This window comes from Salminus brasiliensis, chromosome 1 (assembly GCF_030463535.1).
Source record: "Salminus brasiliensis chromosome 1, fSalBra1.hap2, whole genome shotgun sequence".
NCBI classification, from domain to species: Eukaryota; Metazoa; Chordata; class Actinopteri; order Characiformes; family Bryconidae; genus Salminus; species Salminus brasiliensis.
Genome location: NC_132878.1, coordinates 3,882,334 through 3,908,179, shown reverse-complemented (window position 1 = coordinate 3,908,179; position 25,846 = coordinate 3,882,334). Strand labels below are relative to the sequence as shown.

At 38.0% G+C, this 25,846-nt stretch overlaps 1 protein-coding gene across 2 annotated transcripts in view; it reads right to left on the bottom strand.

Annotated features, from left to right (window-relative positions):
* Positions 1-1,689: 1,689 nt before the first annotated feature.
* Positions 1,690-25,846, bottom strand: part of eng (endoglin) — an 86,099-nt gene continuing 61,942 nt past the window's right edge. The window contains exons 8-15 of one of the 2 annotated variants that reach the window (XR_011980654.1): positions 25,139-25,325; positions 24,440-24,579; positions 23,436-23,681; positions 21,547-21,613; positions 12,550-12,657; positions 12,347-12,430; positions 10,822-10,869; positions 7,044-7,083 (exon numbers count right to left, since the gene is read on the bottom strand). Coding sequence is in view for 1 of the 2 variants with exons in the window: in XM_072692732.1 (XP_072548833.1) it covers positions 6,962-7,083; positions 10,822-10,869; positions 12,550-12,657; positions 21,547-21,613; positions 23,436-23,681; positions 24,440-24,579; positions 25,139-25,325 (918 nt within the window). In the remaining variant the exon portion in view is untranslated. Of the gene's footprint in view, positions 7,084-10,821; positions 10,870-12,346; positions 12,431-12,549; positions 12,658-21,546; positions 21,614-23,435; positions 23,682-24,439; positions 24,580-25,138; positions 25,326-25,846 lie in introns of both variants that reach the window. The other variant, XM_072692732.1, reaches the window with a different exon arrangement.

Here is a 25,846-nt window from a genome sequence, read left to right as displayed (position 1 = left end):
AATGTGTATGCTTTGAAGAAAATGCAGAACAGTTGCTAGCCTGTTGCTATGTGGTCACCGGGGTGAAACTATTTGCTAGGGTGTTGCTGTGGTAGACCAGGAGGCTGCTATGGGGTTGCTAGGTGGTTGCTAGATGAGTGTTAGACGATTTTTGAGTGTAGTTTTGCTAGTTTTGTATTAATAGTCAAAACACAGGCCTCAGACCAACCTCATTAGCATACACAGACCTAAAGTGATCGTTTCCCTGAAAGCTGCAATGACCAAGTTAATTCACTGAATTAATTAATCAATCCTTAATAGTCGATGAATCATTAGAATTGTTAATGAAAGATACAAATGTGTTTTTAAGGAGAAATTTGAGACTGATTACTCCTTAATTCATTCTGACTTATTCACTGTATTATTCATAACTCTGAGGGCGGCTGATGTGTGCCTCAGTTAATATGCACTCCTTCCAAAGGTGTGACTGATCGTTATGCTCTCTGCCGGACCAGACGTGGAACCTTTATTACTTTTCACCTTAAGACAAATTCTTATTTTCTATTTAGGAGGTTATTTACCTGTAATATGAGGTACTACTCTACTTACTTTACAGGTCGTACATCAGTCTATTCATACTCCTAAACCCTTCTTCATTTTCCCCTTCTTTTCTCGGCCCCCTGCTGTCTGCTCGAGTCCATTTGTGGACCCATTGGATCCTGTCCTGCTGTCAATGCCCCCAACATTTTGCTGCACTGCTCCAAACAACTTGAGCCCTATTGTAGCGATCTTTCGGCAAGCCGGCAAGCGTGCACCGTGTAGCTCGATTTAGGGGGCGTGTCGGTGCATCTTTGCTATGAAAACAACGGGAAAAGTTCGCCTTGCTCGCCTTCAAGCGCTCAAAAGTCATGTACTGAGTCTCTTAATGAATTATGGGTGTGTGTTTTTTGGGCGTAACGTGCAGCAACAAACCAATCAGCGTGTCTCACGCCGCTGCTCCCTTTAAGAGCCAGGTGCGGTCTGACTGACCTTGGGGGTTTGCTATTTCAGAGGTGTAAAGCGTGGGGTGGGGTGGGGGGGGGTATTGACAATTCACTGCCGAGATAGCAACGAACGAACGTCTGACTGTTGACGAATGTCTGCCTAGGCTGTTTTCAGTCAGTGGAGCTCCTGTGTTCTGTGAATTGACCTGAACACCCCTCGTTCGAGACCACCACGCCCATCGGTGTAGAGATATTCGCAAACAGCGCTGTTGTTTAAACCATGCAGGAGGAAGCTTCAGTACTTTCTGTTTCCTCTCTCTCTCTTTCTCATGTACTGAGATGCCGAGTTATAACTGTTCAGTCCCGGTACCGCCCCTACCCTGCTGACCACTGTCCTGCTCTGGGTCCTTTTTTTTATTATTATTTTTGACCCAATGAGAATGTTCTTTACATTGTGTCAGAATTTCATGATGAATGGGCCAATAGAAATGCTCCAGAATGACTTGGAATAAAATCTTCCACTAAAAGATAAGCTTTTCTCTTTCTTCTGTAAAGTTGCCATTTTGATAAGAGGCTTTGAGGATGTCCAATTCTTAAATCATAATTTAATAATGTTAGATGTTAATGTTAATTTTAGAATAATGTTACATTACTTCCAGTTTTCTGCAGTGCATACTTAAAAAACCCAGCATATTTAATAAAGTTAAAGACATGCAGGAATACACACTTTCTTTTTCTTTTTACATTTAATTTGAATTTAGAGATTTTAAAACATAAGCTTCCTTTGTGGAAACCCAAAACTGCAGAGCCTGCAGAGTAAATTCACTAGTGTTAAACAAACTCCTGCTGTGAGATCTAAGCCTTTATTTATTCTGCATTGTACAGGTGTCCATTCAACACTGGTGATTTTACTTGGAACGCTCCAGAGAAACGAGGAGAATACAGATATAAAATACAACCATTTGATTCGATATAAAAAAGCCAACATAAAAAAAAACATACATCCAAATGTTTGTGACCAAGATGTAGAGAAATACAGTAAAAAACAGAGTATTGCACACATGCTCAAATGGCACTGCTGAAAAATTACGATAACCCTTTTTTGACCGTCTGACCACACATTTATACACACATACACGCTTATACACGCTTATAAACCCACATATGTCAGACAAAAAAGAAAAAAAATGTCCTATTTTTATAAAGTGTCCCATAAATAAATGTGTAGTTACACATTAATAATCTGTGTAATAACGCTGTAAATACCGGGGATGTATTCACTGTTATAGATGGATTACAGTAATACAGCTTGTGTAATTACACATGTATAAACGTGTTGGTTGGTGTGGCGCAACAGATAACACCACCACCTGCCATTGAGTTACAACAACACCATGTGGGAGACCAGGGTTCGATTCCCGGTCTGGGTGACTATGCTGCGCTACACCAATAAGAGTCCTTGGGCAAGACTACTAACGCTACATTGGCCCACCTCTGTAATACGAGTAACCTTGTAAGTCGCTCTGGATAAGAGCGTCTGCTAAATGCCATAAATGTAAATGTAATGTAATGTAAACTATCTGTCTATCATAGTCTCTTTTATGTGGTTATACATGTGTAATTACAGAAGCCGTACAACTGTAGTTCACCTGTACCAGTGAATACATCACCACTAATTCCACTGTTATTACATGAGTTATTAATACATAACTACACAGTTATTACACACACTTCATATAAAGTGGGATAATAAAAGCTACACGATGATGAGATACTTGCTTTGGGTTACTTGGTTTGACTGATCTGGGCTGGGTTTTTCCAAAAGCATCAAAAGCACAGAGATGATTCCTAAGTGGTCGAGCGAGTATCACACTCAACACTCTCTCTCTTTTAAACCAGTTAGAATGATCTTAAAAGTAAAATGCTTTTGGGGAAAATGATCAGAACCCAGGTCAGTATATTTTTACAGCTGTTATTGAAAAAAAAATGTAAATAAAAAAATAATAAAAAAACGATTAAAACAAGCTCAAACACAGTTTTTTCATATCCTCGCTGACGTAAGAGAACCTCATAAATATTAGGTGGTTTTTATTTTTGCATTGTTTTGGAAAACACCAGCTGCCTTTATCTGTTTAATAATAAATGATCCAATAAAAAAAATCATTTTTTTTTTATTTTTAAAAAATAAAGATGCTACAAATGATTAATTACAAGTTATTTAAGCAAGGCCTAAAAAAAGCGAATAACACTTTTTGTTTCCATAAAGAACCACGTTTTAAAGAGGTAAATATGTGAAGAATGTTTTAAAGGTTATTTACAGCAGCTTTTTAACAAAAATTATTCTTTATAGAACCAAAAATGGTTGTTTTACAGCATTGCATAAAGAACCCTTTGATATTATTTTGATTTATTTACTTATTTATTTGCTAATTTAGCATTATTGTTCCATTTATTTCTGTTACTTTTAGTATGTTATTGAATTATTAGTGTTCTATCATTCTCAGTTATTTTAATTAGTTTAGCTTCATTTTAGTGATCTTTATTGATCTTACTTCACTGTTTTAAAATTAATTTGAATTTGTACATTTGACTTGTTTTCAAATTTTTTTATCTTTCATCTTCTAACTTTTGTGTTTTATGCCATTTTGTTTTATGAATTTATATTTCTGTCTTTTAAATTGTTTATTGTTTTTTCTTACTAATTAAATCCAAAATTGCTCTAAAATTTGTACTCTCTTAATCTTCTATTTTCTTAAGTGTTTTTCATCATATTGTTCTAATATATCCAGTTGTTTATGATTTTATTCTAAGTGGATAAAATATTTTTTCTTTCCACCTTTTTTCCTTTTAATCCCCTTTTATTGTAAATTCTCTGCTATACTGATTTCCCATGTACTTCTGACTGAAAATAAAGGTTTTTGATTTCTTTATTTTTAATAGTGAAAGTTTATCATTTCAAAGGTTTTCTTACAACAGCGAGGAAACGTTCATTAGGGCGGCTTATGACTTAATTTAGGTTTATTACTTAAAAAAAGTAAAATATAAAGAGCAAAATGTCTTTAAAGGTTACAAGGAAAGAATCAATGAGTAAAGAACACATTTTACATTTATACACAGTTTATACTGGGTTCACTGCCGCGGTGCAACCGCTTACAAACCTCATTTACATTACGAAGTCCGGCTTACATACACAATATGAACATAAACAGGAGGATTATAACATAACACAATCACCAGGAGGATCAATCTTCTATTAAAATGGTAATAACATACTTTAGTTGATTGGTTTCTAAAATATCAGCCTTTGATTTTTGGTTCCAGAAACCTTAAAGCAACGTTCATTGTTTTTAAACCTAACCTCTATTGGCTCTATCTAAGCTGTATGGTCAGTTACCACGGACAGTAATTCTGACCCGAAGGCACTCCAAACTAGCTTATAATAGAAGTTAATGGACAGTCCTAATTCTGTCAGAAGACAATAATGCAAAACATGTCTTTTTGTAAAGCATTTTCAGAAATTCTTTAAATACATTTACAGAAATTAAGCTATACATTTAAAGAATGTTTTCATTCAGATATGAAACTACTTTCTGCAGTTTTTCTGATGCCATGGTTACCAGAAAACCTTAGAGAAAGTAAAACTTACTGCAACGTGTTATTAACTGTGCTGCATCCTGTACTGAAATGTGGAAAAGCCTTAATTACTACAGCTTTAGTAAGATCTTGTTTTGTCTGATTCTTAAAAGTGTTTTTTTGTGTCAGTCATGATCATAAATAGGAGAATTAAAACATACTGCAATCACCAGGAGGATCTTGTAAAATATATATATATAAAATCTTGAATCAATCTAGCAAAAAAGAGAATCTTGGATCAGTCTTGTAAAAAAAAAAAAAAACTATTTTGAATCAACCTTGCCAAAAAAAAACCATAACTTTGGATCAATTTTGTAAAAAAAAAAAAAAAAAGATAATCTTTGGTCAATCTTGTAAAAGAAATTTTAATATTGGATTAATCTTGTAAAAAAAGACAATATTGAATCATTAATGTAAAAAGATAATCTTCGATCAATCTTGTAAAAAAATGAATTTAATCTTGTACATTTTTTATTTTGTATATTTATAAACTTGGATCAAATATCTTATACTCTGTAAAAAAAACGTTTTTTTGGATCTAGTCAAAAAAGATCATTTTGGCAAGACAATCTTACAAAAAAAGATAATCTCATGTCAGTCACATTTAAAACAGAGCTCAGCAACTGCCCGTTAACTTCTACTATGAGTTTTAAGTGAGGTTCTTTTTCTAAGTACAGGTAAAATGTGTTGGAATAATTATCTGTGATAACTGACCGTCCGTAAAGATAAGGTTGAAAAACGCTGAACATTTCTTTTAATCAGGTTTTAAACATGCTTATCTCTTTCTTTGGTGCTGAGCAGAGTCAGACTGTACAGTAATTTACAGTAAGAACTCAGAGAGAACCCTTCACTTCACATTTCTAGTCAAAACTGCCATGAAGTTCTTCGTTTTGCCGCTAAAATCGAATCCAGTAATATGATTTAAAAAAAGATAACCCACAAAAGGGAACCCTAGCAATTCACTGCAAGACCTGTTGGACCACCAGCACTGCCCTTCCTCTGTAAGAGAGAGAAGAAAATCAAGCACCACTCTCATTTCACATCGGAGAACCCTCCGTCCATCCCTCCACTGTGAGAGGGCGACTCAACAGCGTGGTTCTGAAAGGGTGTGGAGATGATCCAGAAGGTCTTACTGAGACAAATGGAACCGCTAAAGCTGCTTCAGTTCTCGGGAAACAAAGGACTGACCATCCCAGAGTCCCCCAGAGTCCAGACCTCAACATCACTGAACGTGTTTGAGAGGACTTGTTGGAAGTTGGTGTGAAAGGCAGAAAATGCTCTGAAACTTCCTCACTCCCAGACTGAGCTTTGAGGCAGTGTGGAGTGTGGAGCAAGCGGCAGCTTGCTGTGCCCGGGGAATCGAACCCACAACCCTGTCATCAATAACCTGGAGCTCTAACTGAGCATGCTGAGCCACCACTGCTCGTGAAGGTGAGATCTATACTATCAATACCTAAACATCTCAAACTGATCTGATGCTGGATGTAGGCAATGTTTTCTGCTTTTTGGATGAAGAACTGGACTACATGGCTGTTTTGGCTGGAAATGAAATAAACGAATGGTGCTTTTAGACTTTTGCACGATACTGCAGCACAATGGCAGAAATACTGTAGCAAACTACGATGCATTACACAGAAAACGGCAAGAAAAGGAACAACTAATTGAAGCTACTTAATGTTTTTTTTTGCTGTCAAGCAGACATGAAACAATCTACATAAATTAAGAGGTAGCCTTTTCCCAAAGTTTTCCTTAAGTGTGAGAGGCAGCCTTTTATTTTTTCGTGGAGAAAATAAGTGGTCATATTCGGTCAATATACAAAACCATGGTCGGCCTTGTTGGACGATTCTTTTACCCTTTCTTTTGGACGTGTAGAACAGGGAAGGCTGCCCCCTGCTGCATGTGCGGCCTCAGACGCATTGGCTTTGCTGTAATTGGTGGTGACAGGGGCAAAACGGTCTGTCTTTTAAGGCTCCCCTGAGTCGACCTTGAAGTCGTGGAATCTTATTGTGCCTCCGTCCAAGAGGCGCAATCTGTTGAGAAGAATGCGACGAATTTCCTGTTAGTTCTTGGGAGATATGCTTTGTTTTTCCTGTCTCGGGGAGCCAAGGTTTTCTTTTTTTCCCTGCTGACTTCCTGTTGCTGGGTGGCTGGAGAGGTGGGAGTTAAAAGTCCTGGTTTAGGTTAACCCCTGCTGCCCCCCCTGCCCCCAAACCCAATCCCTGGGTTGCTACAGTGTTCTGGTAGAGAGATATTAGGAGGAGGAGGAGGAGGAGGAGATGGAGGTGGAGGAGGATGTGTGTATGTATCCATCTCTCTGGATAGACTGATGGGACAGCAGAGCAGAAGACTTGGTGGGACGGCTCAGTTCAGGCCATGCTGCTGGTGGGTGTGCTCTGGGTGCTGCCCATGCTGCCGTTGGCACTGCTGTTCTCAGAGGGAGAGGGGTTAGTTGGCACCGGCCGGCGCTTGGTCAAAGTACACGGACATCCTGAAAGAGTATGAAAGAGAGGCGGTTAGTTTGTTTTCTGAGCAGCTTAACGTTCTTAGCAAGAGCCAATGAGTGCAGAGGAACCCCTGCAGAACCCAGACCTCATATCTAGACCACTTGATTTTCTAGGTTCATGGATTATGACACCAGGTTTGTATATTAGACTACAGTAGTTTGTCCTCATTAAGAACAGCGACTTCCGGAGGACCTACCATGACCACTCCCTGCTTTACATCAACGGCTCAATAGTTAAGAAATTCAAAAGGTTTGCAAGTTCCATCGCTTTCAACCTCCCCTAGAACCTCAACACCACCTGCCCAGCCAAGAAAGCCCAACAGCTAAGAGAGTGAACTCACAACCATTGACTGTTTATTCCCATCTGCAGGTTCGAACTCCCACTACCACATGAAAAAGGCCCTTCCTATTCTTAGACTCCTGACCATGGAGGGCTGTGGTGTTGATTGTGAGATTTGAACTTATGACCTCCTGAGTCTCTTGACCTGCAGGCAGTTAGACCCACCTCTTCAGAGAGTACTTGGTCGAATAGTTCTATGGTCGCCTTATTGTCTTGTGTTAGTAATGTCTAAGCTTAGAGGTATCTTTTGAATTATTAGCCTATTCTAACTAGCGAAGGTTTTCTTGGGTAAATAGCAAAGCACTTTGTAAGTCGCTCTGGATAAGAGCATCTGCTAAATGCCGTAAATGTAAATGTAAATGTAGACAGTCGCTCCACTCTAGAGCTCTGTGAAGCCGTGTAAATTTCTGAGAAAGTCTGAAAAAAAAGAGAAGGCAAATTTACTCAGAACTGTGTTCCTATATAGTGTAATTTCACAGCTCTAGACCGGCCCTACGGTCTAACTGCTGCTCATTAAATGTGTGGGGAGATCCCAGAAAGGCCTCAGCGCTCCTTTTTAACACCCCCATGTGATAGGGGAGGAGTTCTAACCTGCAGAAGGGAATAAACAGTAAACAGACTGAGGGGGCGGAGCCACAGACTAAACATCTTACACAGTATTTAAGCAGCAGCTTCAGCTGCAGCTGATTTACCGATGATTTTGAGGCTTGTGAATATGGATTGTCGACCAAACTGAGTTGCAGAAGTAAAAAAATGTGTTTGGAGAATTTTAGACCAGGCTAAGTAAAGTTAACCCTAAAAACGCTCTACTGTATCAGTTTACACACTGTATACACACTGTAGTCTGGGGTATATGCATTCTACATATTTATATCCCTGTGTATTGTATTGCGGATGTGTTTTGCACCATGAGCCATGAGTTATATTGAGGAATATCAATAACGACCCCCTGACTGGACTAGTTTCTAATAGGCTTAAAGGCATAAAAGGCTTTTTTTTGGTATAAACTGATTAATACAAGAAAAATATCCAAAAGGGTTTGTTGGTTTAAGGTGTAGTCCAGAACAACCAGCAGGTACAGAGATGCTTGAAAAGTTCTTATGTGTGCACACAAAATCATCATTAGTATTTGTTACTCAAATGATATTATTTCCTAATAACATTTTAAATGTAAACATTTGACATATATCATTAAGATCAGTAATATCATGTGACAGAGCACAGTTCAGTGAACAAATTCACTGAAGCTCAATTGAATTTTTTATCAAACCCACTCTTCCACTGCAGACGGGAACTCCAGCTGTGCTCATGTTACTCGTTAGCTGGTAATCAAACATTTGTAGTTAATTAGCTGGTGTCTTTGCTGTAGACGACTGCCTGGCATGCAACATGGCTCCATCTCTGGCACCATACTTCAGTGGAGAAGAAGTGCTGAGATATACGGATGATTGTGAAAACCTGAATATATGTCAAATATACTGCATAATAATGGATTACTAGAATTATTAGATCGAGAATACATATCACAAGCATGTCTATATTATATAAATGTTTATATATTTAATTTATATATTATATATTTGACATATGTGTCTGTCTTTTGTACACTGATCTGCACGGAACATTTAACAAGTGATCTTTTATTTTCTTCACACTGCAATAAGACTATAATGAGTCTCTTTACTACCAGGCAGGACACCACTGATGTCCTGCTGTCTGAGCTGTGCAGATATAAACCTACTGCTACATTATCAGTTTATTGTCATCTTTATTATGATTATAATTACTACTTCTACCTTATTTCTACCTGGCCTGCTGCTGTTACTACAGCTTCACTCTCCGGTCACTATGGCTCCTAGAGGTAATATTTTATCTCATATCTCTATAGTGCAATAACTTCATATATTATTCATACTTAATATATCCACTTTGCCCTGCTTACTGTTACTTACTGTTTGTTGTTAAGAACTCTAATAATATATGTCTGTTCCTGTGTGCAATATGTACAGTACTGAGACACTGCAATTTTTTGGGGATCAGTAAAGTGCTATCTTATCTTACCTGCTATCTTATTGTTCGAGATCCTAACAGCTATTTTTGGTATATGTGATTAAATGTGCTCTGATTAATTTAAACGGTGAATACATTCCCAGCTAAAATTTCAACGCTAATTCAACGTTAAAGTTACGTTTGAATCAATGTTGGATTTGGTGCTGATTTTGAAAAGTGAATCAGTGTTGAGACTTTTAACCTTGAATAAGCCATAGCCTGGGATGCTCAAAATTGTATGGGAGAGGGAAAATTAAATGTATGATATGATGAAAAATAAACATAATGTATATTTTATTATATTCTCTGTTTATAAATTCAGTTTTTTTAAACCATTTATATGTTTTATATATATATATATATATATATATATATATATATATACATATGTTCACTATGCCTATAATAATAATAAATACCTTTGAGAAACCTTAATTCAATGCCAGTGTTGTTTGTACTTCTCTTTTTTCATCCCTTCATCCAACCATTTTTTTAAATTGTATGGTGATCAAAATGTAATCAAAATGTAATAAAAAGATATAATTAAAAAGGCAGAATGTTGGAGACATGTTGATTAAATGTTAAAATTGCAACCATTTAACATTAAATGTTGTTTCAACGTTGTTTCATTGTTCATTTGTTACATTAAAACACAACAGACATTGTTTCAACCACATTTCTTCGTCGAAGGTCGGTTGTAACAGCTGTTCAAAGATATGCCATGAAGTGCAAACATGCATTTGAAATGGGTAGGTAAGATAAGCTCTTCTAATATGTATGTATTCTTTTTTTCTGGCTCATAGATTAGAAACGTTAAATTCTCCAAGACAAAAGTAACCTGGCTGACAAATGTGTATGGCAAGATGAGTAACACAGCAAAATTCCTAAGATCTGATGTACTTCAGTTCATGTGTGACTACATGTATTAAAAAAGTAATATATATATATATATATATATATATATATATATATATATATATATATATATATATATATATTATACACTTAATAATAAGTAAATAAATAATATATTTATATAGTATATTATATTTAAATGTATATATATTTTTTTTATTTATTATTAAGTATTAGTATAGAGCAAATCTGAGAGTGTATTATTATTTTATATATTATTATAGTTTAATAGTGCTCAGTGGTTCTGAAGGTCATGCCTCTGCCGCTGGAGAGCTGGCATTCAAAAACAGAAGACAGATGCTAAACAGTTTTGTCCTTAGTAAGCAGACGCTATCCTGCTCCCAGAACACGGAAAAGGCCTGTAAGTGTGGTGTTAACTGCTATGGTCATGGTCCATCCTGTCCTGTGTGGTTCTTTACCTGAGAAGAGGGTCCCTGTAGAGCCTATACCCAGAGCAGCAGGATATCCTGCAACATGCAAACACAGATACAGCTACAATTACTCACAATTAAATGGACAGAGCACACTTACACTTTTACTGCTATGCCTGTCTGGCATTACTAGAACCTCTGACACCAGAGAAACTCAGAACTGACTGAAAATCAGACAGCTGCAATATTTACGCAGATCTTAAACAGACTGAAAAAAGCAATGCATTGAATTTACTTGACTCAAAATAATGGTTCTGTAAGATATCATAAGGAGAGTTGGTGGTTTTGCTTTAACCCCTAAGTATTATGAGTCAGATTGGAGCAAAAAAGTGGACTACTGGGGTGGACTATTTATATTATATATATATATATATATATATATATATATATATTTGTAACTAGAAATTATGTTATCTGGGGATCCAGGTATATTTCAGTGGGCTGAGTATTGGCTACACTGAGTCTGAACTGGGTATTGGGGTTCTAATGGACACAATCTGCAGCAGTGAGGCTCGTTCTCAGAAATTAAAGTGGTATTAAAGTAAATCTTTGAAGTAAAAGTATTTCAAAGTAGAAAATAAAAATAAATAATGCTGGGTTGTTGTTTCTACCTACATTCTGGACTGAAATGACCATTTTGGGTCATTTTGTTGGGCTATTTCCGCAGTTCAGGGTTTCGCAGAGCTTTTGTGTAGCCCAGCTGCTAAGCTAGTGTCATAGTACCAACCCAGCCAATGGGTCAGCATTAATCAACAGCAGCTTTTCAATTAAAATAGAAGAATTTAATCAGAATAATCATTGCAGAATATCTGCAGTCATGGTGGAAAGGTACATGTAGGGCATTGCAAGGCAAAAATGGTCCCCATTGGGATCATGGTGACCGCTGGATCCTATTCCCACCACAGTAGAGAAATCTGAGTTGGCCAGTTTATCTACAATTAAGCACAATTTCACACTAAATCTAAAAACAATTGAGAATTATGGGAATTTAATTTTTCAGAATTAAATTTTTTAAATGTAGGGTTTTTAAAATTTTCAGTGGAGGGATACATTGTAGGCCGCTGTGTGGCAAAATAGTCCCCCCAAAAATCATATTTTTTTTAGATTTTCAATTTTTTCACTATCATCAACATAGCTTATAAAACTCAGAGGACTTGTCTAGGATCACTGGTGGGTTTAGATAGTAAATAAAAATGCCTTTATTTGTGTTGTCATCAGAGACTTCAGAGACATCTCTACAGTTAACCCTTTCTCCCCAAACACCAACTCTGCATGACTCTGAATGACTGTTCTCATGTAAAATATACTAAATATTAAATAACCCAAGGTTTTAAAAACAAGTGGACCTGCATCAGGACATTCCCAATGTACAATTTGAGTCATGCACATTCAATGCAACACAATCCCTGCCTTCCCTGCTCCTCAGTACAATGGATAACTGCAATGGTAAGCATCTGTCATCTGTCCTTCAATAAAACAGACCATCATTTAAGAATGTTTGCTGTTACTTAACTGTTTCATCTTATTTCTAGCGGCAAATCATCTCGAGGCTTGTTTAGGGCGCCCTCGCCGAACTTTAGGCCTCTTCCCTCATAAGCTAAAGGAGCAGAGATGACGTCTGCTCAAACACTCTCTCAAACACGGCTTTCAGCACATATCTGTTACTATGAAATGTACACTGCCGGCAGCAGCTAACGATCGCGAGTGGGCCTCTACCTGTTCGGATCTTGATGTACCAGAGGGCGCCGATGAGCAGGACTCCGATCAGAAACCCTCCGAACGCGATGCCCAGGACGGACGGCAGACCGAACTCGAGGCAGAAATCTGAAACACAGACACCAGCAGGGGGAGTTACTGAGGGACCAGTGAGAATCGCTGTTGATACTGATACATCAGGCCAGGTTTAACCCTAAACTATCTAGAACCTCATGTTCTGGATCTGAACTGAAGTGTGAGGAATGGTGTCATCCTGCTATAGACATTAATAGCTAGTTACCTATCTATCTATCTATCTATCTATATATATATATATATATATATATAAAACCCAGTCTGTCCGATCTACATCACAGGCTGAGTATATATGGATCAGAATATACAGTCTTCTACAATCAAAAGTCACATATCCTACAGAGACACACCTCTACACAATTAATAATTAATAATTAAATTATTGTTTATTTACTCAATGTAACAAATTTAACATAAACAAACAAATAAATACTTGAATAAATGAATAAATAAACTGCAAAAATATATGTAAAATAATAAATTATTTAAAATCTCAGTAATTAAACTACAGATTTACAGCTGGGACTGATTCTAATACACAACTACTAGATATAAATATAATAAATAATAAATGTTACTGGACTTATCAGAAAGTCCTTATAATGGGCTACTTTTTTTCTATAATATTTTATAATACTGATATTCATAATACAGGTATGAATACCTTTCACAACATTAGCATCTGTTGCCTGTGTTTATGTGTCCCAGTACTAATCTAATCTTAATAAACAAATAAAAAGTTGTTCACAAAATACATCAATGACATATTAATATTTATTAATTAACTAATTATTTTTAATTATATACAAAAATGTCAGGGCTGGCCAATCATCTCAGTTCATTCAACCACAAATTTAAATTTGGCAACTCCATTAAACAAAATAATAAATATAATAAACAATAGATATTACTGATCTTATTAGAAAGCTTTGACAATACTTTACTGGTGACTTACAATGAATCTAATCAGAATATGTCCACTTTTAATTGCCCAAGGTTAGCACTGTTAGCATTGTTAGTGTGTATGACAGTTGATTAAAGCGTATTATATGGTTTATATATGGATTATATTTTGCGTATCCCAACACAATGGAAAGACGTCTACATTTATGGCATTTAGCTGGCGCTCTTATCCAGAGCGACTTACAAAGGTTACTCGTATTACAGAGGTGAGCCAACGTGGTGTTAGGAGTCTTGCCCAAGGACTCTTATTGGTGTAGCACAGCATAGTCACCCAGACTGGTAATCGAACCCTAGTCTCCCACGTGGTGTGGTAGATTACTGGCAGGTAGTGGTATTATGTTATAGGTATGTTGCACCACACCAACCACATCTACACCAACAAAGACGTCTACAGATAGTAGTTGGACAATACTGAGTGTACGGCGGATTCAATGAGTCACTAACAGATAGAAATGCTAGTAAACTGTATAACACTACTGCTGTTACTACTGTTGAGGTGTGGTGCGGCCATCTTGGATTTTGAACCCTGGGTTGGTGAGGCTCTCTCGACTTTGCGAGTAGGAAATCCCACTAGTAGGGGGGTTCCAGTTGAAATTGTCCTACTAGGAACTCAGAAAATCAGACATCCCAGTTCAAATGGAACGTATCATTAGTATGGAATAAGACTCAAGACTTGATTGGGCCACATTTATCAAGAGTTTCAGAGTGAGGTCAGGTTGGTTTTCACTGGGGCTTGTGGTTCTATCCAATGACATTTAAAAGAGCATAAGCTGTTATCAGGGCATTTATGTAATACAATTTATACCAATAATGTAATCTTATTATTTTATTATTGGGAAAATATACAATTTGAGGCTGATTATTTGTAATACTTTATGTTGTTTTATATTTTTGAGTTTTTGCATTTTGTTACATTTGTGGTTTTATAATATTATTGAGGAATTATTAAAAGATTAAATGCTGTAGCATGTTTTGCAATAATTGCATATAAATAATATAGAATGGTTATTTTTGTCCAGTTGTCATTATCAGCACAGCAGCCCTCAGTTCCTCTATGCTATGGTGACTTCCAGATCAGCATGTGCACTATCAGAGGTTTGATAAATGTGGGCCAGTGTTGTTTTCAGTAACGCAATAGAAACAGTGGTCTTGTGATGATGTCCAACAATCGTCTCTTTTTATCTTCTGCAAAAGGGAACATTATCCCAGGCTTTGTTGCTTGTTCTGGAAAACCTTGGTGGCAATAACCCGCCCTCCTAGCGAACATGTGTACTGAGAGGACAGTCATAGAGGACACTGAGGACTATCTGTAAGCACAATGTTCTCCCAGAGGACCTTTCAGGCTCTCCTGACTGATCGCTTGCCTTTCTGCACCCGCAGAGGACAAACCAAGGAGCTTCAGTTTGCGGCGATGTTCTTTTTCTCGTTGCTAACCTTTCAGTCATGGTGCTGCTGTACATAAATGATCAATTTAACATCTTTTACTCACTTAACAAAAACACGGGGCAGAGTGAAACTGAGTCGGTTTACAGTGAGTGGTCAGATTTACTTTATCAGTGTTTGTTTGGTCAATTAAACCTGGTTGAATAAAAACTCAGCAGTGTTTCCACTGTCTCCAGGCATCCTCTAGTTGACCCTTTTGTGTGGTTTTCCCTTCTGTATGTCTTTCTTATCATTGCCGTCATATATATATATATAATAATGTTATATTGTGTTCAGTATACCTAAGCTGTGAGTTGAATTGAAAGGACCTATGTATATATATATATATGTTGAGCCCATCTGGGACATTATGTCTCGCTCCATCCACCAACGTCACGTTGCACCACAGACTGTCCTGGAGTTGGCGAATGCTTTAGTCCAGGTCTGGGAGGAGATCCCTCAGGATGTCAGGGCTGCCACCTCATCAGGAGCATGCCCAGGCATTGTAGGGAGGTCATACAGGCACGTGGAGGCCACACACAATACTGAGCCTCATTTTGACTTGTTTTAAGGACATTACATCAAAGTTGGATCAGCCTGTAGTGTGTTTCTCCACTTTAATTTTGTGTGTGACTCCAAATCCAGGCCTCCATTGGTTAATAAATTTGATTTTCATTGATGATTTTTGTGTGATTTTGTTGTCAGCACATTCAACTTTGTACAGAACAAAGTCTTCAATGAGAATATTTCATTCATTCAGATCTAGGATGTGTTATTTGAGTGTTCCCTTTTTTTAAACAGTGTATATATATATATATATATATATAGGTACCTAATCTGTGAGTTGAATTGAAAAGAGCTGATTTGGTCATATAGGATATTATGGCTATTTCATGCTGTTTTCTTTGCTAAATGTATAAATGTGTGTGTATTAGTGTACATTAACATGCTGTAGTCGCATGGATTGAGAGGTATTTGCACCCTCACACAGGTCTACAGGTCTCCCCCAGCCTCAACATCCTAACTACGGTGGGATCCCGTGTTTCCCCAGTGTCCTCTCTTTAGAAAACCATCTAATGACTTTAAGATAAGGATCAGAACACTTTCAAACAGATGTGTCCAAACTTTTGACTGCTACTGTATGTGTGACACTTAATATTCTGTAATGTATGTTAAAAAAATATAGTTAACAACTTTAAAAAGCATAATTTGTGGAATTATAGTTGTAATACTTATAATGTATAATGTATATAATGTATATAATGTATAAATATAATGGCTTGCCTTATATGCTGTTAGTAGTATGTATTGCTTTATGTAATACAGGGTTATAAAGGGCATTTATGTAATACAATTTTACCAATTATGTAACATCTTATTATTTTATTATTGGGAAAATATAAAATTTTAGGCTGATCATTTGTAATACTTTATGTTGTTTTATATTTTTGAGTTTAGTGCATTTTGTTACATTTGTGAAATTATTGTATTATTAAGGAATTATTAAAAGATTAAGTGCTGTAGTATGTTTTGCAACAATTGCACATAAATAATATAGAGTAAAATGAAATATTTTACAATATCAAGCAATACATTTCCAATTATTTGAGTCTTTTAGGTGGTTATTTTTGTCCAGTTGTCATTATCAGCCCAGCAGCCCTCAGTTCCTCTATGCTATGGTGACTACATTCTAATGAGGATGCGAATGTTTATGTAACACGATGTCTTGTACACTATAGAAGAGCTCCCTGGGGCTTGGAGTTGGGTTTTCGTGCCTTGGATCAGATCTGGTTTATTTTATAACACCCCACACTCTTTGTTTTTCTACCCCAACACGGCACTTTGCGAGACAACAGAGAGTTATTTGCGTCGAAATCTCAAAGCTGAGCAAACAGAAGCAGGAAATGTTGGAGCAGGTGGCCGGGGGGAGATGAACTCCAAGTCCCAGCAACCCCTCTAAACAGGAAGGATAGCCCTGGGGGAGTCACGTCCTGCTTGACACCACTCCACCCTTTACCACAAGCACATCCTAACACTTTCAGGTACTTTTCCATGTTCCTCTGGGATTGTGATTAGCACCTTTTCTCTTTTTACCCCAAACGTAGGCCTCTGAATGTATCTGGACATCTTTAGACGTTTGCAAGTCCTAATCGTGGTGAGGTGAGTGGGGCCTCCATGAGATTCAGTTAGCCTTGGGTGCCCAGGGCCTGTCACTGGTATACCGGTTGTCCTTCCTTGAAGCACTTGTGGTAGGTACTGACCACTGCATACCGGGAACACCCTACAAGACCTGCCTGATGTTTTGGAGACATACTGACCCAGTCATCATCTAGAACACCTTCATCACCTTCAAGAACTGACTGTTCACTCGCTGCCGAACATATCTACCCCTACAGATGCCACAGTAGATGAAAATAATTAGTGTTATTCATAACACCTGTCAGTGGTTTTAATGTTATGGCTGATTAGTGTGTAAATCTTTACACTTGTATAACAGCTATATTAGAGACTGGGCTAAGCACTGCTGCTCAAACAAGCTGCTTACGCTTTTCACCGCTGTTCACACAACAGTGCTGCATGTGAAGGTCTGGCATCTCTGTTGGTTCCTGTAGTCGACGTGTTGGATGTGGAGAAATGTCAAAGAAAGCTGCTTTGACAAGGGTCAGATCGTCATGTCCAGACGACTAGGTTAGAGCATCACCCGGACAGTAAGGCTCGAAAGGGCTCCTAGTCAGCAGTGATGAGTCCCTAAAGATGGTGGTCCGAGGAGATACAGACCACCAACTGGCGAAAGGGTAATGAAGACTATTCCGTCTGGGTGAAACCAACAGACGACAACTGCGGCACAAGAACATAAATGTTTAATAATGGTTACGGGAGGTTTTATGCTGTTTATGAAGCTTTGTAGCTAAAGCCAAGTCAGAGTGCCCATGCTAACGCCTGTCCACCATCAAAAAAGCACCTGCAAGCCTTAGAACAGGACCAATGTAGGAGGGTCTCTTGGCCTGATCAGTCCTGTTGACAATTCCATGAGGATGGCACCAGGATGCAATCTAGGAAGAAGACAAACCAGTGAAGGGAGTGTGATGCTCTGGGCAGAACCCTTGGTCTAGGTATCCATGTGGCCATCAATTTGACACGTGCCACCTACTGTACCTAAACACCCATGAATTCCAGTGGTATTTCCCAGTGGTTATACACACAGGTCAGGACCAGTTTTAGGAACATGGTGAAGAGTTCGTATGGCCTCCATAATCTCTGGATCTCAGTCTGATTGAGCATCTATGAGCATGCTGGAACAAGTCCATCTGATCCATGGAGGCCTCACTTCACAAGATCTTAAGATCTTAGGATCTTAGGATCTGCTGCTGATGTCTTGGTACCAGATACCACAGGACACCTTCAGAGGTCTTGTGGAGGCCAATGCCTTGATGGGTCAGAGCAGATTTGGAGGCACAACGAGGACCTACTAGAGCTTGTTAACCTCTCCAAAGGTCTCCAGAGGTTCAGTCTTCTGGCTCAGCCTTGGAGAAAGCTATGGGTAACTTCAGTTGAAGCTGTGAAATGTAATTTTTCACCAAACCATTGCTTTAATATCCCTTAAGAAAAGATACTACCAGCCTGCTTTACCAAAGGGCAGTTTGGACTAAACAGTAAATGAACCACATCCAGCTTTGGTCATCCAACTCTGGCGGCCAACTGCTGCTTCGAGTCACGTCCTGAAGTGATGAGGAGGCTGGAAGGGGACAACGAGGACAGAGCGTGAAAAACAAAAGCTGCAGCAAGTCTCGCCTGTCCGTGATTCAAACCTAGCGCCGAAGTGATGAAGCCACATCCTCTTGCGTGGCTAAAATTGAGAATGTGGCAGGAAAAAATAAGCGGCGCGCCAAGACCAGAGGTTTTGTGAGCGTAGCAAAAACACGACCCCGTGTCAGGCATGTTTTCCTTCGGCTTTTTTTTTTATGTGTTAAAGTCAAATATAATGGGCTTCCCTCCAGGCTGAGGAATGCGTGGCTCATTCCTGACTCATCTGCCCGGGGACTCTCTTCCCACTTTGAAGAGCAACACCTTCCCCTCTTTGTGCGTGGCTGACAATAGCAGCCATTGCCCCGTGTTCGGACGGCCACGCGCACCGGACCTCGGACACAATAAATCCCCCACTGGCTCATTATTTCTGATTGCGGCCACAAGGTCAGCTAACAGGCCTTCCTATGAACCTCCCCTCCTCTGCCTCCCCCCACATCCTGACCTCATCTCCATGACGACTGTTTACGTCAGTCACTAGCGCGAGCCTCGGCCGGACCTGCATGGAATATTTCAGTCTGGAGAACAGAGCTGTTCGAAGCTCAAGACAATGAGGTGTCCTCCTGTTGTTGGGTTTGCAATTCGTGGAATTCAGAGCTGTTTTTGTTTTGTTTGGGTTTGTTTTTTTTTTTTTGTTGTTGTTTTTTTCTGTTTCGGTCACACTTATTCGGTCGTCCGTTATCTCATCTACAAACTGTCAAATACTCGACAAACACTCAGCAGCAAGCGGTTTCAGGGTTAGGTTTAGGTTACAAGGCTAATGCAGCTAACAAGCGATGTGCTTAATAATGCTACCACTGTTTCTCATCTATTTGTCACAGTTTTGTCCCATGTCTCTAAATAACAGTCAATCGTACATCATAAGAAACCACAACCATCAGAGATCATATGCCACTATGATAGGCGTAGGTATTATGCTAAAAATTAAACCTACAGTTTCTTGCTAACTGACATTAGCAAGGCCTTTTTAGCACTGCATGGCTGTAAAGCCATAATGAAGCCTGATTCTGTCCAATGAGTACTGGGCATCTCCACCCAGTTTGAGGGGAGCAGTACTAACTACTGGTGAGGTACACTATAAGGTGAGCTGGGGAATTGGGCAGCCCATCTCTTCCCCAACTCCCCAACCCATCCCAGAAGTACTGGATGGAGCTCCACCATCATTCATAATTCCAGAGAGCACAGTTCCACAGCTCCACTGCTCCACAGCTCAATGCCCCTCTACACCCCTCTAGCTAGTCCACCTATGTGTGTGCATTTGCACATGAGTGTCAGCAAGTAGCTGATTGCATTTATTAGATGTTAACTGGTTTAACCAGCTGGTTTGCCACCATAACGTATGTTTTGGATGACCTGTGGATGACCAGCTATTCAACCACCTTGACCATCAAAGACCAACTTAGACCATAATGACCTTCATACATGGGTCACACAGTTTCCTCAAAAGAAACTAGAAGCCAGCAAAGCAAAGCAAAACTCATCTCTGTATTTAAGTCTGACTGTTTTCCCCCCAAGCAGAAACAATATTTAAATCATGCACAATGTACCTTGACCAGAAGCCTGAATGGTGGTCTCATTTCCATATGATTTATGTTCTGTAGCCCTCTGCAGAAAGTGAACGCATCTAAATTGAGGGCAGTGTATCTTATTTTGCTTATGACTCGATTGTTATGAGAATATTACAAGATTGTTTTATTATTAACTCGATTCAAGGACTTATTAGTAGATCCTTCAAGCAATTGTATTTCTAGGGGTGTGATTCTCGCTTCTAATGTGAGAGAGCCTGTGTCCATCACGGAGCCCCCAATTCTTATTACTCGTATATTGGTCCAGGGCACTGTGGCTTTACTAATATATGGCGTGTTAAAAGTCTAAACCAATGAAAATGACCTAAAATAGCTAAAATATGATTCAAAACAACTAAAATATATTTTTGAAAGAAAACAAATAATACCTACTAGATTAGGTTTTCACTTGACAAGATATTTATTGCTGTTTTCAGATTGCTGTGTGAATTTTATAATACATTTATAATACATAAACACAAGTTTATTAATTGTATGTGTATTAATAGATGATCAAAGCTGTTCCTATAAATTAATCTTTTCCTCTTTTTGATCTCCCATTTGTTTTGTCTTTGAGGGAAAGTATGATTTAAGGTTTCAAATTCAACAAATAAATCTAAATAAATCTAAATAAATCTAAATAAAATAACAAAAAGGGTAAGGTTAGTCTCTGTTAGCCTAAATTAAACTTGTTAGCATTTTCCAGGTTAGTCAGTGTTATCACCATATTGGCCCTCCTGGCAAGTGTTAGCTTATTAGCACAGCCTTAGCTATTTTGTATGCTAGGCTAAAGTTGTCTTCTTGCTTAAAATATTTATCTACACCTATCGACCCATGACTTTTGAGGTTCCTCCTAGAGCAACTGATTGACGGCTGTAATGTGTACAATTCATTCAATTGCAAAAAGTAAGACAATTAAGACCAGATCGATTCTTCATACTTTTTGACTTTTCCTGCACATTACTTTTCTCACCACGACACTGTATGTCCTATTGTGCAAATAAATAAATACATGAGCTGCAAATTTTAAGCCATTTTATCCAATGAACTAATCTTTGAGTTAAAACACATCCTGTAATGCTCTTATGTCATCTCCTAAAGATAAAGATCAGACATACTGTCCACATTTAGCATTTAGTGGTGACTATTTCACTGCAAATGTACTCACTTTGTGATGGACCATACCCCTTGATGACCTGCACACTCTTCTTCACCAGCTGCGGTTGTGTACAATTCTGCAAAATAAACAAATAAATAAAGGAACGGCGGGGTAATTAGCTAAGAACAGACATTACTTTGGTAAGGACGTGTGTGTTCTGAATGGAAATGAATGAATGTCTTCTAATTCGGTTTCAGCCGAGCAAACGGCAGACATGATTAGTCTTAATTTTTCATTATTCGACACCGCAGTGACAAATGTTAGCTTCTGACTGGTCAGTGGGTGGCCATAATTCTTCTTTAATGGTCACTGATTGATGACTGCTGCTTGTTAATGATGTGTGCATTAGTAAATTCACTCTCAGAGGGCCTGAGCACACTCATTTCGAAATTCAGAGCAGGAACTGCCGGGGTGGCTGTTTGGAGAGGAATGCTTTCGCAATGAAAGGAGTCGGAGTGGTCTCTCTCCACAGTCTGGCTGAAAGAAAATGTGGTCAAAGCGCTCCAAAGTGGTCAGTCTTTTCTAATGGAGGCTGAGGAAACTAAATACAGGCGAGGGAATTTCAGCTTTTTGAGATCACACCTAAAATGTTTATTATGACTGAAATTTCTAAAGCAAGCATGTCATTTATTCTCATTTATACAAGCATGTCATTTATTCTCTGTTTATCATATTGTTTTATATTTCAATGGCTTTTAAATTCTTGAAACTGGCAAAAAAAGAGCTTTTCAGTAGACCCATGTTGAAAAATAATTATATATAATATTATATAAGTCTTTTATCGTCTGGGTTATGTTATATGTTAGAGTATTTCCCTTCGGTGACTACATTTTAAATTAGCTTACTATAGGCAGAAAAATGTCTTTATTGTTCTTTTTTTCATATTGACATAATTTGAATCTGACAATCGCTCTGTACATTGTATCAGAATTTCATGGTAAATGGACCAATAGAAATGCTCCAAAATTATTTGGAAGGGAATCTTTTTAAACTGTCTTCCATTGAAAGATAGGTATTGTATTATTAACCTTAATAAAGTTACCTTAAGCAACTTAAGTTATACAGATTTTTCAGTAATAAATATTCACTGAAAAATCACTGAATAATCATCGAATAATCACTAAATAATCAGTAATTGTTCACTAAATAATCACTAATTATTCACTGAATAATCACTAATTATTCACGGAATAATCACTAAATAATCACTAATTATTCACTAAATATTCACTGAATAATCACTAATTATTCACTAAATATTCACTAAATAAACACTGAATAATCACTAATTATTCACTAAATAATCACTAATTATTCACTGAATAATCACTCAATAATCACTAAATAAACACTCAATAATCACTCAATAATCACTAAATAATCACTAAATAAACACTGAATAATCACTAATTATTCACTGAATAATCACTAATTATTCACTGAATAATCACTGAATAATAACTAAATAATCACTAATTATTCACTAAATAAACACTGAATAATCACTAATTATTTACTGAATAATCACTCAATAAACACTAAATAAACACTGAATAATCACTAATTATTTACTGAATAATCACTCAATAAACACTAAATAAACACTGAATAATCACTAATTATTCACTGAATAATCACTAAATAATCACTAAATAAACACTGAATAATCACTAATTATTCACTGAATAATCACTAATTATTCACTGAATAATCACTCAATAATCACTAAATAAACACTGAATAATCACTCAATAATCACTGGCCCAGAAATGTATTCATTTTGATCTGTATTCATCTCCTTGATCTGTAGACTCCAGCATTTCTTCTGAACTCATCACAGCTAACAAAACTGATAAGCGTATGACAGGCACATGACGTTAAAGGCAACTCACGCGTACCTGTGCTCGTTCGTGGCAGAACACAATGTTGCACTCTAAATCCCAGCTGTTGGAGTTGGAGGGCAGGTCCTGGAGCGTTTCGAAGGAGAAGCTGAACCTGGCGTTGTTGTGGCAGACCTTAGTGCCGCAGGACTCCTGCTTAATAGGTATTTTCCTCGCCACAGGTGGCAGGCCTTTAGAGTGCGCTGAACAATCCGTCACTCTGATAATCAGGACCCACTCTCCGTTGAACATACTGGAGTAGATCTGTCACGGTTTAAAAAATGGAAGCATTAGTTTGGCCATAAATCTCAGTTATATTAATCTTATAATAAATATAGTTGAACTTAGTATGACTTGCAGTATTTCTTATTTATAGCGTCAAAATAAATGTGAGGAACCTTACATTCATCCAGAAAGGGGTTCTTTAACCCCTTAACCCCTTAAGTTAATGATTCAGTTATTATTCCTAAAGTGAAAACTACTGTTATTACTGTTTCAGGGAAAAGGGTATATGTTTCTGTATAGAATCATCAAAAACATCCCAAAGAACCATTTAAATGGGTTACCTGCTTCAGTCGTTGTTCTCTATGAAAACCAACTGTATATGATTCTGTGTAGCTTCAAAAAGGGTTCCACTATTATACAAGGTCAAGGAACCATTTGTCAGTGCTACATAAACCCAACCTGAAAGGTTCTTATAGAGAAGAACTAGTTAACCAGCCAAATTTTATTTTTTTAATTTTCCTTAATTACAAGGATACGTTTTTTAAATAATGAAAAATAAATCCATCTTTGTAGTTTTCCATATATTGCACTGAATTAAAAGCCTAAGGATGTAATTACACCGGGAATTCAATAACTTAATCCAAAACACAGCAGAAGAATATGTGGAAAATCCCTTCGGCATAGCGCATGCTGCTGTAGCAATTAAATGCAAAACTGAGATACTTAATTTCATTTTAATTCAAGCATGTTTTACTTTAAATCATCAGTTTACAGGGCCAGAAGTCAAACTCCTTTACCTGAGCATAGAGCTTCTTGTTGGACTGCACTTTGGAGCTGGGATCCAGTGGGGACAAGTAGTCTGAGGAGGTGAACAGCTGCATTTGCATGTGAGAAGGAGGAGATGTCGTGCTTTGCACTGCAATAACCTCTAATAATTCTGCAGATTAGGGCAGAGAGAATGTACATAAGTATTTGGACGGCCACCTAAAAATGCAAGATTTACAGGCATTTTAATACAGTCACTACATTTCCACAGGCTCAAAAGTAATTTGAAGTCTGGAACCTATGAAATGGGGGGGGGTATGTAAAAAAATCTGTAATCTAAGTAGTCCCATCGAAATTGATTTCCAAGCCCGCCAGCACTGGACTGTGAGGTTCTCTGGATGTTCACTGATGTTCTTTTGAGGCTGACTGCAATCAAATCAAATTCCTCCTCACAGCAATGTTCCAACATCTAGTTCTTAATTTTTTTAGAACAGAGGAAGCTGTAGCTGCTATCTCTACTCTTTAAAGCCTCTACTGATAGCCTCGACTTCAGAAGAAACCCTGGAGAAGCCAGAGTCTGCAGACGTCTGGACGTTGACTGACTCTGTCCAGTGAACTCAGTGGGAATCTTGTTGAAGACTATTTGCAAACTCAAGGACTCGACAAACTCGACATCCTTTCAGTTTTAGCTTGCTGCATTTGAAACGGGAAGGAAGTCAGTGGTGTATTACCTGGAGCGTGCACCGCGTCGTTAATCTGCAGCTTGATTGTGGGGCTGTTGAGGTGAATCTCTGTGTAGCTGCTGATGGATTTACCACTGAAGTAAGCCAGAGTCTGCTGCTGGAGCTCACTGATGACGCCCGAGAGGTTTCTTGACGGTGGTACGCTCATACCGTTGATCTCTACGAAGTTGTTGGACTGGACAAAAGCAAAGGTGGTGTCTTTTAATGGTGAAGAGGACAATTTAAAAGCACTAGGGATACTTTTGGGCGTGGAACGATGGCAATCCAGTATTGAGAAATCATTAAACATCAATGTTGGAAATTAGAAGTACTTTATCGATGAACACAGGCCCAGTCATGGGAGCCACAGCATAAGTCCCGCCCCTGTCTGCCCAGTTTACACTGATAGGCTGCACCCAGATACTTAGTTTTGATACCTGAGAGTGGTTTCAGTGAATGCCGGTAAATAAGAGCTGATAATAAAGCTCCTGAAACCCAAACTTTTGCTTGGGGTGCCTTTTTAATTTCTCCTATTTGGGATTAGTAAGACCTAACAAGTATAAAAACTAAACTTAGTCTTTGTACAGAACGTGTCCGAAGGCCGAAGGGTCATAGTTAAAAAAAAATTAAGTATCCTTAAATGTCCCCATATAAGGACGCAGGGTCCTTATTAGATTAGGTTAAACACCAAGCATCTGGGTGTAGCCTATCTAAGTA